The sequence below is a fragment of the Mus caroli genome, unplaced genomic scaffold (genome assembly GCF_978045245.1).
Source record: "Mus caroli unplaced genomic scaffold, Mus_caroli_1 scaffold_20, whole genome shotgun sequence".
Lineage (NCBI taxonomy): Eukaryota > Metazoa > Chordata > Mammalia > Rodentia > Muridae > Mus > Mus caroli.
In genome coordinates this window covers 44,405,065-44,423,390 of record NW_028227275.1, presented here as the reverse complement: position 1 = coordinate 44,423,390, position 18,326 = coordinate 44,405,065, and the positions used below count along the sequence as shown (strand labels likewise).

Genomic DNA, 18,326 nt, shown 5'->3' with positions numbered 1-18,326 from the left:
CATAACAGTAACAGTTCAAAAAGTAAAATTCAAGCAGTCATTAGCTTTAGGCAAACATGTTCTTTAAAAGACATACAAATTGAATGCAGAAGGCAACATCTTCCTAGTGTAAAATACTAAGAATGGCTAACACTTAAGACTAATTAGAGTAGCAGACACTCCTTCACTGTTAATAACTAAGTAATCAACAGGGAAAAGTTAGAAAATTAACCAAAATTTAAAATTTACATATTTTCCCTCCACTTCACTGTTAGGAATTTATGTAATAGACAGAAGTAAAATCTATTACATATACAAGTAAATTCAAAGCAGTGGGTTATTTTTTTCATAATTTTAAATACTCATAAATGGCCATCAAGCTGGTTTTAAAAAGACACAATTCTATTGAAAATTAAAATAACTATAAATAATTTCTCCTATGGTTATTTCAACTACTACTTTGAAATCTACTTTTCAATGTAATCTTTCATTAATTCTGAAAGAGGCAATACCTGGAATGATCTGGCAGGGGCAGATACATCGGTTACAGGTTCAGGCTTTGGAATGCTTCCCAACAACTCCATAATGCCTTGCAGTTTTTTATCCGAGATTCGTAATGAAACAAGAGGTAACTTTCCAGAAATCTTGAATCTATTGTTTAGAGATGGGAATCATTATAGAGTAATTCTCATTCTGGTTTAAGAATACTAATTAATAAAGGATGGAACTGAGGAGGTGTGTCAGTGCCAGAAAGCTTGCTGGGCAAGCAGGAGGTCCTGAGTTCAATGCTTAGCACCTACCCCATTCTTTAAACAAGGCAGAAAAAGGAAGAGGACTAGCGTGAAACCCTTAAATTCAGCAAATATTTAAAAACACAATTTTGAAGCTACAAATCACTACAATTACAACTTACCTTATAAACCCTAGATGAGCCAGCCTTAATAGTCTTCAGAGGGTTCTTTTCTATATTATTTCATTTATTGTCTAGTAGTTGCCAAGTACAGACATTAATGACCAGTTCCTTATGTGACTGTCTTACAGTTTATGTATGCTTATCAAGGTGTACTTAGACCTGTGAGGGTCATAACCCATTGCTCACTCGATGTGTAAGTTCTCATACGTGCATGGTTCCTTCAAGAACCCTTCAGCAAGAGACTTTACATCTGAGACATAATTCAAGACTAAATCTAAGTTGTTTTATTTTTAACTCTCTTACAAGTCTCCTTTGCTTACAGATAAACTACTCAACTAAAGAGGAGCTGGGGCCCCAGAGATGTCTCAGGGGGTAAAGGCACGTATCCTTAAGGGACACTTGCCCAGTGACCTAAGTTTGATTCCCCAGAACCCATATGTGGAAGGTGAGAAATGACACCATGAGGTTGTCCTTTGACTTTCACATGCCCACTGTGGTACCTGCCCAGGCAAGCACCTCCACAACTCCAGAAGCATAAGATAAATAACATTTTAAAAATGAAGAGAAGCTGGGAAAATGGTTCCATTGGGAAAGTGCCTGCCAGCAAATGCAAGTCCATGATGTGAGATACCCAGCACCAACGAAAAGAAGGACACAGTGGCAGTGTCTGGAATCCTGAGACACGAATGGAAAAAGAGAGACAGGTGCATCTCTGGTGCTCCCAGACTGTCTTAGACAATCAGTGTGCTTTAGGTTCAGTGTCAAAAAACAAGGTAAGGAGTAACAGAAGACTGATGTCAACCTCTGCTTCCACACATCTGTCCATGCACACATGCACAAATATGTACATGCACACAGGTGTAAAAATTTTTTTAAAAGTATGGTCTTCATCAGACTGTTTTAACTCATTGCTTTTACTCCCACCTTTTCCCTAAAATTCATTTTCTTTAATTATACATTTTGGTTGTTAAACATTGGTCTCTAAAAATGTATCTGAATTCATTCAGAAAACCATAGCTTTATTTCTAATAACCTAAATATTTGTAATTAATCCTATACAGTATGGTTTAAAAGTGATTACACAATTCATATCAATGAATTAAATACTGAAAGAACTAAGGAGAAGAAAGAGACTCTTAGCAATTGTAGTAACCTTCAACACCCTACTTTTTAAAGTTTTTTTTTTTAAGATTTATTTATTTATTATATGTAAGTACACTGTAGCTATCTTCAGACACTCCAGAAGAGGGCGCCAGATCTCATTACGGATGGTTGTGAGCTACCATGTGGTTGCTGGGATTTGAACTCTGGACCTTCGGAAGAGCATTCGGGTGCTCTTACCCACTGAGCCATCTCACCAGCCCAACACCCTACTTTTAAGAATTGATAGGACCAGGCATGGATCAATAGAAATTCTGTTTTCAAAAGAGGACTGGAAAGCATTAATCATCATACATTTCATAGACGATCATTGAATACACTGTAAAGTGATATAACAATAAGAAGAAAGGATAAACGTGATATGATTTCACTTATATTCAGTACCTAAAACCATAAAATTCATAAATATAAAATATAACAAGGGGTTGGAAGCCAGAGGCAAAAGGCAGAATAGAACGGAAGGTTCCTATTTAATGAGCAAGGACATTCACCTTGGAAAACTGTTAATAAAATTCTTGAGATGGATGATGGTGAAGGCTACATAATAATGTGAATTTACTAAGATGCCACTGAACTATACATTGAAAACAGTGTCAATGACAGATGGTATAATATGCATACTATGTAGTAAAGTCAATGAAATACAGTATTTCGTTCTTTATAGATTTATTGAGAAAAATCTACAAGTATATAAAACAGATAATACATAATACATACTTGGGCATCTTGATATCCATGAAAACTATGGCTTTAGAGAGCTCCACATTGACATGCATAGGTATCAAAATATGCTGTGTAGATACATTGAGCTTTCGTGCCTCTTTCCAATTATCACCTAGTAGAGAATCAGTTCATGCTGATTATTAGCATACTCTTTATAACATAAAAACCTACAATTATCTAGATGACACAAAACCAGGAAGTCTTTACGTTGCCATTTGTTTCCCCTATACTGCTTCACATTGTAAAAGGCAGCACAGTTTTAGTTAAACCTACTGTATATCCATTAACAGTCACTATGCCAACCAGATATTTTACCACCAAAATAATGCCATTGTAAGGCAAAGCAAAAGTCAGAAAAATGTGTGTTTGATGAATACTAATAAATGCTACCACTGATTTAAGATTGTTAATTAGCACTTCTCTGGCAATGTTTATACTTTCTCACAGGGATTTATAACCATTACCTTTTAGAAAACAGACTCAAAACTTTCCTATAGTCAAAATACTAAGACTAACCCTGCAATTCATACTCAGACCTACAAAACATATGACCTGAAACATTCACTATATTGTTAACAGCCACATGCGAGTGAGCAAATACGTAATTCACAGCCTTAGATGTAAGTGAGGCCGGGCTGCAGAGATGACTCATTGTAAAGTACTTGACCATCGATGAGCACCTGAGTTCAGTCCCCTGCACCCACTTAAAAAAAGATAGGCTGCTGATGCACTCTTGAAATCCCAGCATGAACAAAGTAGTAACGGACAGGTTTTTGGAGCTTACTAACCAGTAGTCTAGGCTAAAATGAACAAGACCCAGTCCCAGTAAGAGATAAAATTTTACCTAAATGGACTGGGGGACAAAATTTCCTGGTTTCAAGCCAGGAAATGTTAGCATTCATTTTTTATTTAGTTAGTAGTCAGTTTGTTTTCTTACTTAAATAAAATCATTATAATGGGCTTACAAATAAAAACATCACTCAGATGTATTAACACAGCCAGCCAAACACACATGTCATATACATCTTAGTAAATGACTACTCTGAAATATTGGATCTGTGTTTAGGGTTTTACACTTTCACTATCAATTATATTCACTAGGCAATATTAACTGGCAATTTTAACTCAAATACAGGAAAGTTCCAATGGCTTACAGAGAAAGCCTTCAGATACATCTTCAGAGTGTCTCCAAACCTAATTGATCACTGGTAAAAATCAGCCATTAGCATCTGTTGTACTTACCCACTCTACTGTAGAGCAACTGTATGCTTGTAAGCTGAACATCAAAGGAGTCATATGCTCTGTGCATTATATCTTCACGGCTGGCCTCACTGGGTCTCACATCTGGCAGCAGTGATCGACGTTTACTTGTCACCTTAAATTTAATTTTTATAGTTTAGACTACGTAAAGTCCTTCAAAATTAAATTACTGTTTAGATATATAACATAAAAAATCAATAGGACAGGATAAATTCACAGACAAAGATATATACAGCTATTAAAAAATCAATATCCATGAGACATGCAAAAAACATGTATTAACACACATTCACATTGTATATGTATTTGTATCTATAAGTAAATATAGATATATATACAACTAATATACATATATATTAACTTTTTTTTACTCTATTACATACAGCTCATGGGAAGTAGACTGTCAAAAATGATTATCTCATCAGGCATAGTAGTATATGTACTTAAAGCCAGCACTAAGGAAGCAGAGGCAGGCAGTGGGTTCAAGGCCACCCTGGTCTATACTGTAAGTCCCAGGACACCAGGACTACATAGTGAAGCCCTGTCTCAAAACCAACCACCCAAACAAACAAACAAACAAACAAAAAAAAAACAAACATAAAACTAAAAAGATTGGGGGCTGGACAGGTGGCTAAGTGGTTAACAACACTAGCTGCTCTTCTAGAGGACATGAGTTTGATTTCTGGTACCCATGTGGCAGCTCACATCACTTCCCAAAGTTCTCTTCTAGCCCATGCAATCGTCAGGCACTCGAAGACTGCACAGATATACAATATAGGCAATATACCAATAAACTTAAAAATAAATCCAAATCAAATATGAATAATTAGCTATGCACACTTTATTATATTCATAGTATAAATATATATCCCCTGGGTCTACTTAACTACCAAGTACAAAGGAAAAGGGAAAGAACAAACTTCTTAGGCAGCTGAAGCCAGCCTCAGCTGTCTGCAGACTTCTGCAGCTGTTCTCCCACATGTAATGGCTATGAACAGTAGAATAGAAATAATAGAAACACTGTGCCTCTGGACTGTCCATCACAGAAGCCACTAACCAGCTCGGACTAGGAAACACTCTCATAAGTTGAATTTTTTATTTTTAGTTAATTACTTTTTCTTTAACTTAAATAATTTTATGATGCTAATGGGTATTATACTGAACAATTCAGATGCAGATATATAAAAAAATGTTTCTACTTAACTTTTGGGAAGAAAATGTACATACAGACAAAAAGAAAATGACACAAAATAAGAATCTTTAAACTTATAATTATTACTTTAATACTTATAATTATTAATACTTATAATTATTACTTTAATACTTTATATTTGCAATTAAAATGTCATGTGTATGGATGTAAAAATTTCAGAAAAATAATTACTTCCAGAACTGTCTCCATTCTTAATCAAATAAGATTTAAAGAGTAAAAAAACTTAGGAATAACTTTCAAATCTATAAATACAATTCTTACAATTATCACTGGCTTACAGGTCTCAAAAATCTTTGATTTTGAAAATACAAGGATGACCAGAACTACCTGATGAAGTGAAATTTATTCACCGACCACAAGGATTATTTTTCTGCTATATATTTAAATATCAACAAGCCTAATCAACTACCTAATGTGTACATTCTGGGGCTGGAGAGATGGCACTGAAGTTAAAAGCACTTGCAGCTCTTGCAGAGAACCTGGGTTCAGTTCCCAGCACACACATGGTGGCTCCAAACAGCCTGCAGCTCTAGCTCCAGAGCTCTGGGAGCCTCTTCTGACCTCCTTGGGCAGTGCATGTAGGTGGTATACCTACATACATGCAGAAAAACACTCACACATAAAAATATGTTAATCTTAATAAATAAAATCAAAGTACATTTTAAACAAGAGTATCATACAAGGCATATCATCAATCAAGCATTTATTAGTGTGTACCTTTAAATGACCAAGATCCAGGAGAAGTAGATTTGATGTAGGGCTAAAATTTCCATATTGTGGGACAATAACATATGAAGCCTTTACATTAATTCTGAGATCAAGAACTTTCTTTGTTTCAATAACATACAGCAAACCTGTAAAAGGATTAAATCTTTGCAATGAATACTTTTCACAATTTCATTTATAAAAATTCAACAAACACAAATTGGTAATACAACTTAAGAATACACAAAGTCAGTACTGATTTTAAAGTGTCCTAGAAAAGCCATGTGTGGTGACAAGGTTTAGAATGGGGAGACTGAGGAAAGCTGATCTCTGTGAGTTTGTGGCCAGCCTAATCTACAAGTTAAATTCTCAACTACCCAAGGCTATTGTCTTAGTCAGGGTTTCTATTCCTGCACAAACATCATGACCAAGAAGCAAGTTGGGGAGGAAAGGGTTTATTCGGCTTACACTTCCATACTGCTGTTCATCACCAAGGAAGTCAGGACTGGAACTCAAGCAGGTCAGGAAGCAGGAGCTGATGCAGAGGCCATGGAGGGATGTTCTTTAATGGCCTGCTTCCCCTGGCTTGCTTAGCCTGCTCTCTTATAGAACCAAGACTACCAGCCCAGAGATAGTCCCACCCACAAGGGGCCTTTTCCCCTTGATCACTAATTGAGAAAATGCCTTACAGTTGGATCTCATGGAGGCATTTCCTCAACTGAAGCTCCTTTCTCTGTGATAACTCCAGCTGTGTCAAGTTGACACAAAACTAGCCAGGACAGCTATATAGTGAGAATTGTATTTATAGATTTCAAAGTTATACCTAAGTGTTTTACTCTTCAAAAATAAAAAATACAAACAAGAAATACCCTAAAGAAGTGTAAATTTACATCTTCTGTAAATGATCGATACACACACAACTAATTAAAAAAACAGAATTGGAGCATCCCCCAAAATAATAAATGGGAGTCTTAGGGACAGTTTAAAAAATATTTTGTTTTTACTTAAGTTTATAAGTCTGTATGCCTCCAGCTCCCGATGGAGGCAAAAAAGAGACCATTGGACATCCTGTAACTAGAGTTCCAAGTGGTTTGGGAACAGACTTCCAGTCCCCTAGAAGGTTGTCCAGTGCTCTGAGCCTCTGAGCCGCAGGATGGGGGCATGCATAGCATGTGTACTGAAGAGATTAGAGGTCAATTTCTGCTGCTGGTCCTCAGACAACTTCCATTTTTGAGACAGGATCTCTAACTGGCCTGCAACAAGACCCAGTAGGCTACTGTAATTTCCAGAGGAACATCTTTTCCCCACTCCATCTCACTACTGCTGTGACCACAGGGGAGCATGATCACACCTGGCTTGTGATATGGGTTTTTGTCTGTGAAAGATACCTTTCTACCCTGGGATCTGGGGATCCAAACACAAGTCCTCAACTGATCCACATCTACAGACACCAAAAAAAAAAAAAAAAAGAAGGTTTTTAAAACCAGATCGTTAATTTAGGTGAAATAGAGAAAAAAAAATACAAACTCTTTAAAATATATATATTAGGTGGTAGAAAACATTTATTTGTATCTATTCAAATTTGTTTAGACTTTTCCCAATTCAGGAATCTAATACATCTACAACTGCCACACTGAACAATGACATATAGCTTACTGAGTTTATGACAGTGATGAAAAGCCCTCAGTCACTAATTCATCTTCCACAAAACCACATGGAAACCAGAACAACAGCAAACCCAATTTTCTTATTACTCAAATACTTCATTCACTTAGGCCATCATCTTCTAACAAATTTAACTCATTCCTATCTATGGAATTAGCATACTAAATTAATTTATTTTTCTAAGTTGCTATAATAAAACACCATGGTCAAAGGCAACTTTATGAGGAAAGAATTTATTTCATATCAAAGTATATCATGAAAAAAGTCAGAGTAGGAACCAAAGCAAAGGTCATGGAGAGTAGCTGATTATTGCCTTGCTTCTCATGGCTAGCTCAGTTTTCTTTCTTATAACACTCAGGACCACCTGCCCAGGGATGGCAAAATCCACAATGAGCTGGGCCCTTACACACAAATCATCACTCAAGAAAATACCACCCAGACTTGCCTCTAGGTCAGTCTTAGGGAGGCATTTTCCCCAATCAAGGTTTCCTCTTCCTAGGTGTGTCTCTAGCATGTGTCAAGTTAACATACAACTAGCCAGCACAACCAGATTTTCATTACGACCTCAACTGTAATGGAAAGTAATATACCGAAGGATAATGTTTACTTATTGTGTAAGCCCTGCTATTCAGATCAAGGATACATGTGATTTCTTTCTTCAGAGTACGCCTAGGTTAAGAAGTGTTACCAGAGTGTAAGAAGAGTCACTGAATCACAGAGCAGGTTTCAGAGATGTCTAATGATTTTTATAAAGTAACTGACTCAGAAAGTTCAATACTTGAGCAACTCATATATCTGCCATTATCATGATCTACTTCTGTCCTGCAAAAGCAAATCTTACAAAGAAAACAATTTAATGCTTTGTAACACCATGTTAATTTATCATTAAGAAGGGTTAAAGTAGAAAATGCATAAATGTAGGAACACATCGGAATTTTAATTTTTAAGACCAAGGACTTATTAAGAATATATGTTTGAATATAGTCAAGAGCTTTAGTAAATATCTATGTTATATATACAATAACAGAGAAAAGTAAAGTTTTAAAAACAAATGCCCATTATCAAATATAATAATGATTAGTTTCATGTGTATGTGAAAGAAAAAGAGAGAATTAAGTTGATAATTTTCTAGGTAAAGTGGTGCACCCCTATAATTCTAGCACTTGAGAAACTGAGAATGAAGGATACTTTTAGGTTAGCCTGTGCTATATAGTGAGGCTTTGTCTCAAAATGATGATGATAATGATGAAGTTTAAAAATGCTTGTATATAAAATATATACTTGTATATGTACAGAATAAGTAGTATATATAGGGAGAAGCTTTTCCTGAAAATATAAAGAAATATAAAAACTGTCATTTTAAAGAAATTCTAAAGTTTTTTTCTAGGTGGGTGATATAAGACTGCTTAATATAGAGGACTCTTCTAAGTCTTGTTGTGCATCCAGCTTCCCTCCCTCTCTCCCTGCTTTATGTCAGCCACCCATACTCAGAAAATACTCTCTGCCAGCCATCCACAGTGGCCCCATCTGGCAGGTACTCACATAAGGGAATTATACTATCCTTCCTGTCATATTACTCTCACCCTCAGCTGAATAACAACCTTCTTACAGGTTCCCCTGCCCCATTCACTGGAGACTCCAACTCTTGGTTCAGACCCAGGGTTTACCTAGCCCCTTCATCCCTGTCTCTCCAGATAATCTACGCCTTAATGCAACCTACTTACATTACAGAATCCCCTCTTCCCACCACACCTCCAGTTCCCTGGAAATTGTACCTCAAGGTGTGAACAACTTCCCCTTAGCTCTTTCCTGATGTCCCCTCAGGCTTTCTACGAGCTGACCTCTATTCTTGTCTGCCACCCATCAACCTGAGGAAGTACCCTCTCTCTCCTCTACCAGGCAACACACAACCATCAAACATTCCTAGGCTCCAGAGAGGGCAGCAGAGAGCAAGGACGGAAACATCTACCCAATAAAAACTAAACCAGATATCAGCAACTATAATCATCTCGTCATCACAACCCCAGACTCCTAGACAGCAGTACAAATCACAAAAACAGCCAAGAAATGTCTCCCTCAGATTGTAGTAACTCCACTGCAGCACACCCTGAGAAATGTAGTATAAGTGAAGATAAGACATGGAATTGAAAATAACAACCATGAATATCTTTGAGGACGTTAAAGAGGATAGGAATAAATCTCGTAATAAAGTCTATGCAAGCATGAACAGTGGAATGAAATAACAAAAACAAATTCAAGACATGGCAGTATAAACAGAATTACTAACAAAAATCCGGACTGCGATAAAACATTTAGGAGGTAAAAAGAACCAAACAAACAAATAAAAAAAACCTCAGAGGCAAGCACGCAAGACAAGGAAGCCAGAATCTCAGGTAGAAGATAAGGTTAAAAAAAAAAAAAAAAGGATACATCGGTCAAAAGAAATTTTAAATCTAAAAATATCTAGGAACAAAAATCAAGAGCACCATGAAAGAGCAAATGTATAACTGATAGGAATAAAGAAAAGAGAAGAAACCTAGCTTTTAAACAAAGCATAGAAAATTCTCCTAATCTAAAAAGGAAGTGCTAATCAAAATACAAGAAGCACACAGAACACCAAACAGACAGGACCAAAAGAAATTCCCCAGAACACATAATAATCAAAACATTGAACATAAAGAACAAAGACAGAATATTAAAACTTCAAAGGAGCATATACCCAAAGGATTCTGTCTTAGTTAGGGTTTACTGCTGTGAATAGACACCATGACCAAGGTAACTCTTATAAAGACAACATTTAATTGGGCTGGCTTATAAGTTCAGACATTTAGTCCATTACCATAAAGGTAGGAGCATGGCAGCATCCAGGAAGACATGGTGCACGAAGAGCTGAGTCTACATCTTCACCTGAAGGCTGCTGTGAGAAGAATGGCTTCCAGACAGCTAAGATGAGGATCTTAAAGTCCACGCCCCCAGTGACACACTTCCTCCAACAAGGCCACACCTCCACATAGTGTCATTCCCTGAGCCAAGCATATTCAAATATAGAGACTACCACAGTCTCTATATCCTACTACAGATCATTTGCACAAACATGTTCACAGCTGCTCTAGTCATAACAGCAAGACATTGGAACAGTCTAGATGTACATCAACAGATGAAAGGAATATTATTTGGCTATTATAAAAGCAAAACAAACCAAACAAAATAGCCTGAAATTAAGAAAGAAAGAAAGAAAGAAAGAAAGAAAGAAAGAAAGAAAGAAAGAAAGAAAGAAAGAAAGAAAGAAAATTGCAGGTAAATGAGCTAGAAAAGAAATCATCCTGCGGTAATCCAGACCAGAAAAAGTCAAATATGGTATGTATTCTCTTTTATGTGGATGCTAGCTTTTAAGTATCCAAAATGTGTACTGAATAACTAGGGTTAGGTTCAGAGCAAGGAACTAGGCAGCAGGGAAGGCTCTCTTAAATGAGGACAAACAGGATGCACAGTTAAAGAGAAACTGAGTATACTGGATAGGGAAGATGAAATGAAGTGGGAGGTGGGACACTTAACAGTAAGCTCCATTTGAGAGATTACATAGAAACTCACTGTGGGAGAAGCTTCGTTAAATGTATACATATGAAAGAAGTCTGAACAGAATCATAAGATAGTGGTGAGAAACAAAGTCCCAACTAGACATCTCTTGCAACCAAATGAAGCCTCCAGTGCCATCTAATTGAATTGTTGGCCACGGAGGCCTGAGAAAACCCCTAAACAACATAGGTTATTGCCAATGCTATGTCTGTAGAGGGAATCTCTTATAAGCAACACCAATCAATAAAAAAAAAAAAAAAAAACCTACAGCCAATGAGCAGAGGTAGGAAATATGAGAAGGGACACCAAGGATGTAAAAGAGGATTCTGGGAATAGTGAGAGGTGTGGAAGATTTGGGATGGAATGCTGAGGAGACAGACATAAACCAGTAAGTGGATGAACTCAGGATAGAATAAAGATATCTCCCCCAGACTTGGACACATGAAGCTGAAGAGAGGTAATTAAACATGTGGAAGACATAGAATAGTCTGAATGGGTTGAATAAATTATGAGCTAGTAGGAGAATGAGTCAAAGATTGTGGTCCAGGCATTTATTAATAAATAATTAGTCTCAGAGCCATCATTCTGGGAGCAGGGACTAGAAGGAAAAAACTTATTTAATCTTAACATATTTCTCTCCACAAACTAATTGGTAAAGACTCATTTCTGAAGACAACACTTACTTCTGTATCACTCTGAAGACAGAAGTTAAGCTGGTTGGTGCCAAGTTAGAGCCTTCACCCCAACTGATTATAGTGTTCACAATACTGGTACTCTGCACACCATTGGAGAAGGTAAATGAACAACCCACTACAAACCCTCCAATCTACAAGGGGGACCTGCTTGTAGGATATGCTGGTGCAATAGTAGCACAAACACTGTAGGAGTAACCAGCCATTATCTGATTGGATCTAAGGCCCAATCTAACAACCTTGTGCCTGACAATGCTCCAGTGGTGAAGAATCTGAGACTAGGTAGGCCATGGGCCCACAAGAAAAACAAATACTACCGTTCTGCTAAAGTAATATAGCAGTAAAATTACTTACAACATTTTCTATACCTGTAAATAAGTATCTCACCCAGCCATCATCGGAGAAGCTTCCTCCTGCAGTAGATGGGAACTAATACAGAGACCACAACACAGAGAATGAGACACCTTGGAACGTTCAAACCTAAAAAGGAAGTCTTCAGCAAATCCTTACCCTCAGGGCTCAGGGAACTATGCTGAAGAGGAGACTAAGAGGCAGCAGGGATGGATGATATTATGGAACCAGTATCTTCCAGACACAACAGGACTAATACATTACCATATGAACTCAGAGACTGTTGCAGCATGTATAGGGCCTGCACACATCCAAAGAAGACAGGGTCCCATCACTGAGATGAGGAGGTAGACACAAGCTGCCTTTCTGAAGAAGCTATCACCAATTAACTAACGCTAACAAATAATAACTAGTTTCCCCAAGGGAGTCTCACTGGATACATAAACCATACTTAAAGGCAGGCCCCACATAATCAAGTACATGGCCAAAGCAGAAGGAACTCAAACATATTTTTGGTGGGTTCTTTTTGGTCTCATATTGCTTTATCCCTAGTATATTATGATTTCCAATTTTCTATTTTTATGGGGTTTGTGTGTGTATATCTCTAAAGGTGTATGTATCTCCCATGTTTTTTGTTTCTTTTTTATTTGTTAGTTTGTTCACTTTGTTTTATTCTTGTTTGTCTTATTTGTTTGCCTGTTTGTTTTCTTAATAAAAAGAAAGGTGCAGACTTGGAAGGGTGGAAAGGATCTGGAAGGCCATGAAAGAGGGGAACCATCATCAGAATATATCACATGAAAATAACTCTACTTTCAATTTCAAAAAAAAATTAATTACATCCATTTAGATTTCTGCTGTGTATACCAAAATTGAGCATAGCATCAACAGCTACATCAACTGAACTCTTCATAAACACTGAAAGCAATCTCTATTACTGCCATCCTCAGGTGTTAGACATCAGGTCACAGGAAGAACAACACATTAAACAACTCAAAGGAAGGATCTGTTTAGAATCATGGTTTCAGAGAGCTGTGGCTCAGAGAAGTCCACATCATGGCAGACAGGAAGCAGAGGTAACCTGTGGCTTTCTACCCTCCACCCCCCTTTATTCCATTCTTGTTTTCAGCTGTCCTTTCATGTGGCCCTCCAGGACAATAGGATGGTGCTACACATTCAAGGCAGGTCTCCAGCCTCAGTCAATCCTTTCTGGAAATACCCTTACATGCACACTCAAAGGTTATGCTCTATTTCCTAGCTGTCTTCTATCCCAGCAAGATGACAACCAAAAATAAGTATCAAGCTACCAGAGAATCTCCCACTTCAAAGTGGGAGATTTTCCATTTTCTTATCAGAGACAAAGGATAAATATGGGCATGTTCCCATTTACCTGAAATATTTACAAAGAATGAAGTCAATGACACAAGAAAGAAAAAAAAGGAAATAATACAGGGTAATGCAACAAAACTAAAGATGAAAATGAAGGGGAAAAAAGAAAAGAAACTAAACAGATAAAAGTTGTCAGTCCATTCCAAAATAAGTTAATTTTAGTTTTCTAAGATTAAAAATATATTAATATATATATATATATTTGGTTTTTTCGAGACAGGGTTTCTCTGTGTAGCCCTGGCTGTCCTGCAACTCACTTTGTAGACCAGGCTGGCCTCGAACTCAGAAATCCACCTGCCTCTGCCTCCCAAGTGCTGGGATTAAAGGTGTGTACCACTTTCTTTTTTTTTAACTTTCTAAGATATTTTTATAATTTTATAGAGTGAAAATCTACTGTTTTATTACTTTTATAGAGTAGTCTTGGAGGAAAAAATATCTAAATCTGACTGGCTACTGGATTTCAATACAATTAATTTACATTTATTCGTGAGTTCTATCTGTCTCTATGTGGTAAGAGGAAATGACTAAAACAGCAGCTTTACTAATGAATACTTTTGATTGGCTTCTACTGCATACTCCACAGTACATAAACTGGAACAAAATTCAGAAATTTGAAATATAAATGGAATCTGTAGCAAACAGTAGAAGAATAAGCACAAATGAATAATAAACAAAGATGAAAATGTGTAAATCCAAGCTGAGATACTATATACTGATACCTTCTATTCTCCTTGAGAACACAACAAGACAGACTTTGATTCCTCAGCCTAATCCACCAGATTCTGGAGTTCATTATAATAGAATGAAACCTGGAAGCCTCCTACTACCACAAACAGAGGTCTAAATACCTAAGTGGAAACTTTCAATTAACTTAAATGTGATTATTAAATTAAGCTCTGAGTATAAAATATAATTTTCCTTATATCTACCTGGCAAATGCAGTGGATTACTTTCTACTCAACTATATCCAGTCTAGAAATGCATTTAAAGTAAAATTTTAAAATTTTATTTAATTCACAAATTACCTGTTGCTGTTTTTGCTCGAAATTCTTCAAGTTTTGTCAAAGTTACTGAAGTAAGTTGGGCTAGATGGACATCTTTCGGAGGTCTGAAGAACTCCACTATACTATTGACTGTCCTCTGTTAAAATAAGCATCGCTAACATGAAGCACAACTCAAAGTGAACAAAAACACACTGAAACTTAGGAATACAGAAAATGCTTACTGCATCATATATTATCTCTAGAGGCTCAGCCTCTATGATGCACCTCTGAGAAACAGTTTCATTTAAAGGATTTATCTCAAATGTAATCTGGAGGAGTGACGTATCATCCAATGAAGACAGTAGGTGGGGTTTTTTGAAATCATCTGGTAAGCCAGTAATATGAAATGAATCAATTTTGGTTTCAAATCTGTATAAAAGAACAAAAATTAGAAGTCAATATAATTTTAAAGTTTATCAGCTTATAAAACTATAAAACACGATAAAGATATTTTTCTTTGTATTTCTATAACTCAGTTCATATAAAATACATTTTAGTAGATAATTTCATTAAGAGTTATATTAATCTTAAGTTTTATAATAAAGAGCTATGATAGCTGGTATTTGATATCTTTACTTGAAGGGGGCACATAAGCTAAATTTAAAGAGGTAACATCATAAAATGCTTATAGAAATATGTAAGATATACATTGTGCCTTTGTTTAAGGAAAATTTCATAGATATAGCAAAATGCAAATACAATAAACTAAGTCTAAGTAAATCAAAGCAGGTCAAAATTTAAAATATTTTTGCTACAATGGACATGATTTTAAAAAAAGAAATATACTGAACAGGAAAAGGTGAGAATATTTTACCTGTGAGGGTAAGGGTATAGCTGGATGGTTACAGCACCTGCCTAGAATGTGAAGTGTCTTGAGTTCAATCCTTACAATCCAAACTCCACATAAATCTTGGGGGGTGTTGGGGGTGAGCTATAGTGTAGTTGTAAAATACTTGTCTAGCATAAACATAGCCCTGAATTTGATCCCCACCAGAGAGAATGTAAAACAGATACATAACAAGAAGCATACCAACCTGTTAACTCAAAACAAGACATATCAATTAAAAGGAAGAGGAAGCTTATTAAGTCATTTCTCTAAATAAGATATGGACAGAAACATAAAATGGTCAATAAATAAGGAAAAAATGTTTAAAACCATTAACTATGAACGAAATAGAAATTAAACCCACACTGAGGTATCACTTTTTACTAAGCTACCATAATCAGAAGAACGGATAATACTGGTGGGGTATGGAGAAAATGGAAATCTCTTTCACTGGTAGTAGGAATGTAAAATGTGCCTGCTTTGGAAAATTAACTGGTACTTCCTCCTGAGTTAAACATTAATAGTTACAGTAAAAGGCTGTAAGTCTATTCATAGATATACTATCCAAATTTAAAACCTATATACAGAAAAAACTTTGTCCATGTTCATATCTGTATTCATTGTAGTGAAATGATAGAAGCAATTCAATTATCTGTCGGTTAAAGAAGACACACAAAATATGGTACAGCAATATAATAAAATATAGGTAATAAAAAATTATTACAAATTCATTCAACATAAATGAACCTTAAAGACATCATGCTAAGTGAAAAAGGAGAATAGTAAAGGTCACATACTAGATGATTTCATATAAATTGTCCAAAACAATACTAATTCTCTGACTCTGTCTCTATCTCTGTGCGTGCGTGCGTGCGTGCGTGCGTGCGTGCGTGCGTGTGTGTGTGTGTATCTGTCTGTCTGTCTCTTACACACTGATATATCTCCTCAGCCCCAGAAAAAAAAAAAAAAATAGGAACCAAGTTAGTTGTCAGAGGCAGGGTAAGAGAGCATTGAGAAGTAAAATAGTTTCTTCATATGTTATGATGTCTGAGATTATATAGGGATACTGGTTATATAACCTTGTACATTATAAATCTAAAAATGCATATTAATATAGTTGCAAAAAAACCAATGAATTATATACTAAATAGATAAACTACAGGTATTTGAACTGATTCTCAATAAAACTATTTCTTAAAACAAAGGTTAAACTACACCAAGCATGTTGATACACACCTATAATCTAGAAACTAAGAGGTTTGAGGCAGGAAGATATTGAATTTAATAGTGAATCTGATGCCATGGCACATGTTGGTGAAGGTGTGGAGAAAGAGGAGTACTCCTCCATTGCTGGTGGGATGCAAATTAGTACAACCACTCTGGAGATCAATCTGGAGGGTCCTCAGAAAGTTGGAATTAGATCTACCTAAAGTCCCAGCTATACCACTCTTGGGGATATACCCAAAAGATGCCCCACCACACCACAGGGGTGCGTGTTCCACTATGTTCATATTGGCCTTATCTTTAATAGCCAGAAGCTGGAAACAACCCATATGTCCCATAACAGATGAATGGATACAGAAAATGTGGCACAGTTACACAATGGAATACTATTCAGCTATTAAGAATGAGGACATCATGAGTTTTGCAGGCAAATGGATAGAACTAGAAAATATCCTGAGTGAGGTATCTCAGACCCAAAAGGACACACATGGTATGTACTCACTAATAAGTGCATATAAGCCTTTTAAAAAGTACAGAATGCCTAGGATACAATCCACAGAACTCAAGAAGGTTAATAAGGGGAAGAGCCCAAGTGAGAACACCTCAATCCCACTTGGGAGAGAGAAGACAGTAATCACAGTAAGCAAAGGGAGGGAGGTACTGGGGAGGGGAGGGAGGGGAGTGGAGGGGGGAGTGGAAAAGGGGAACATGACCAGGTACTGGGGAGTGGGGTAGGCAAACAGGAGAGAAGCCCTAAGGGCCAGCAGAAAGAATGGAAGTAATCAACCTCAGGGGGTGGGAGGTGGGGGGAGCCTCTAGAATGTACAGAGACCTGTTAGTCAGAGAATCTCAGGACTCAAAGGGAGGGACCTTAGATGAAATGCCCTCAGTGGGGAGAGGGAACTTGTAGAGTCCACCTCCAATAGAAAGACAAGAGCATCAAGTGGAGGAATGGGATAGCCATCCCACAGTCAAAACTCTGACCCAGAAGTGTTCCTGTCTAAAAGAACTCAAGGAACAAAAATGGAGAATATAGTCTCCCCTCCCCCAGCCTGGAACCTGCTTGCTCAGGGGTGGAGTTTCCTGCTCATTCGTTCTGCCACGCCCACTGCTAGACCATGCTGCTTTGCTGTTTGGAGCCACACACGTGCTCACCCTGCTATTGGACCCCGAGACTATTTGGCGGGAATCGGGTCCCTTCCCCCTTCCTTTATAACTGAGTGTCGGAACAAGTAAAATGGAGCTTTGATCAGAATGAAACTGTCTTGGCTCCGTTTCTTCTTTCGCCCCGTCTAGTTCCTCTCTTTCAGCTCGAGTTGCCATCTCAGTTGAACGTTCGTTGCGAGCTGCTGGCCGGCCGCAACAGGAGAAGAGACTGAGGGAAAGAAGATTCAGTGACAGCCCAACTTAGGATTCATCTCAAGGGGAGGCTCCAAGGCCTGACACTATTACTGATGCTATGGGTAATTACAGACAATAGCCTAGCGTGGTTGCCCACAGTGAGATCCAACAAACAGATAAGACAGATGCAGATACTTACATTCAAACCAATGAACTGAAGTCAGGAAAAGGCTGGAAGAAGTTGAGGAGGAGGGTGATTCCATAGGAA

At 37.1% G+C, this 18,326-nt stretch overlaps 1 protein-coding gene across 3 annotated transcripts in view; it reads right to left on the bottom strand.

The window, feature by feature from the left end:
* Positions 1-18,326, bottom strand: part of Vps13a (vacuolar protein sorting 13 homolog A) — a 173,855-nt gene that overhangs the window by 108,684 nt on the left and 46,845 nt on the right. For all 3 annotated transcript variants that reach the window (XM_021151796.2, XM_021151798.3, XM_021151797.2), the window contains exons 18-23: positions 14,850-15,036; positions 14,650-14,764; positions 5,967-6,103; positions 4,019-4,151; positions 2,771-2,888; positions 492-630 (exon numbers count right to left, since the gene is read on the bottom strand). In XM_021151796.2, the coding sequence (XP_021007455.1) occupies positions 492-630; positions 2,771-2,888; positions 4,019-4,151; positions 5,967-6,103; positions 14,650-14,764; positions 14,850-15,036 (829 nt within the window). The remainder of the gene's footprint in view (positions 1-491; positions 631-2,770; positions 2,889-4,018; positions 4,152-5,966; positions 6,104-14,649; positions 14,765-14,849; positions 15,037-18,326) is intronic.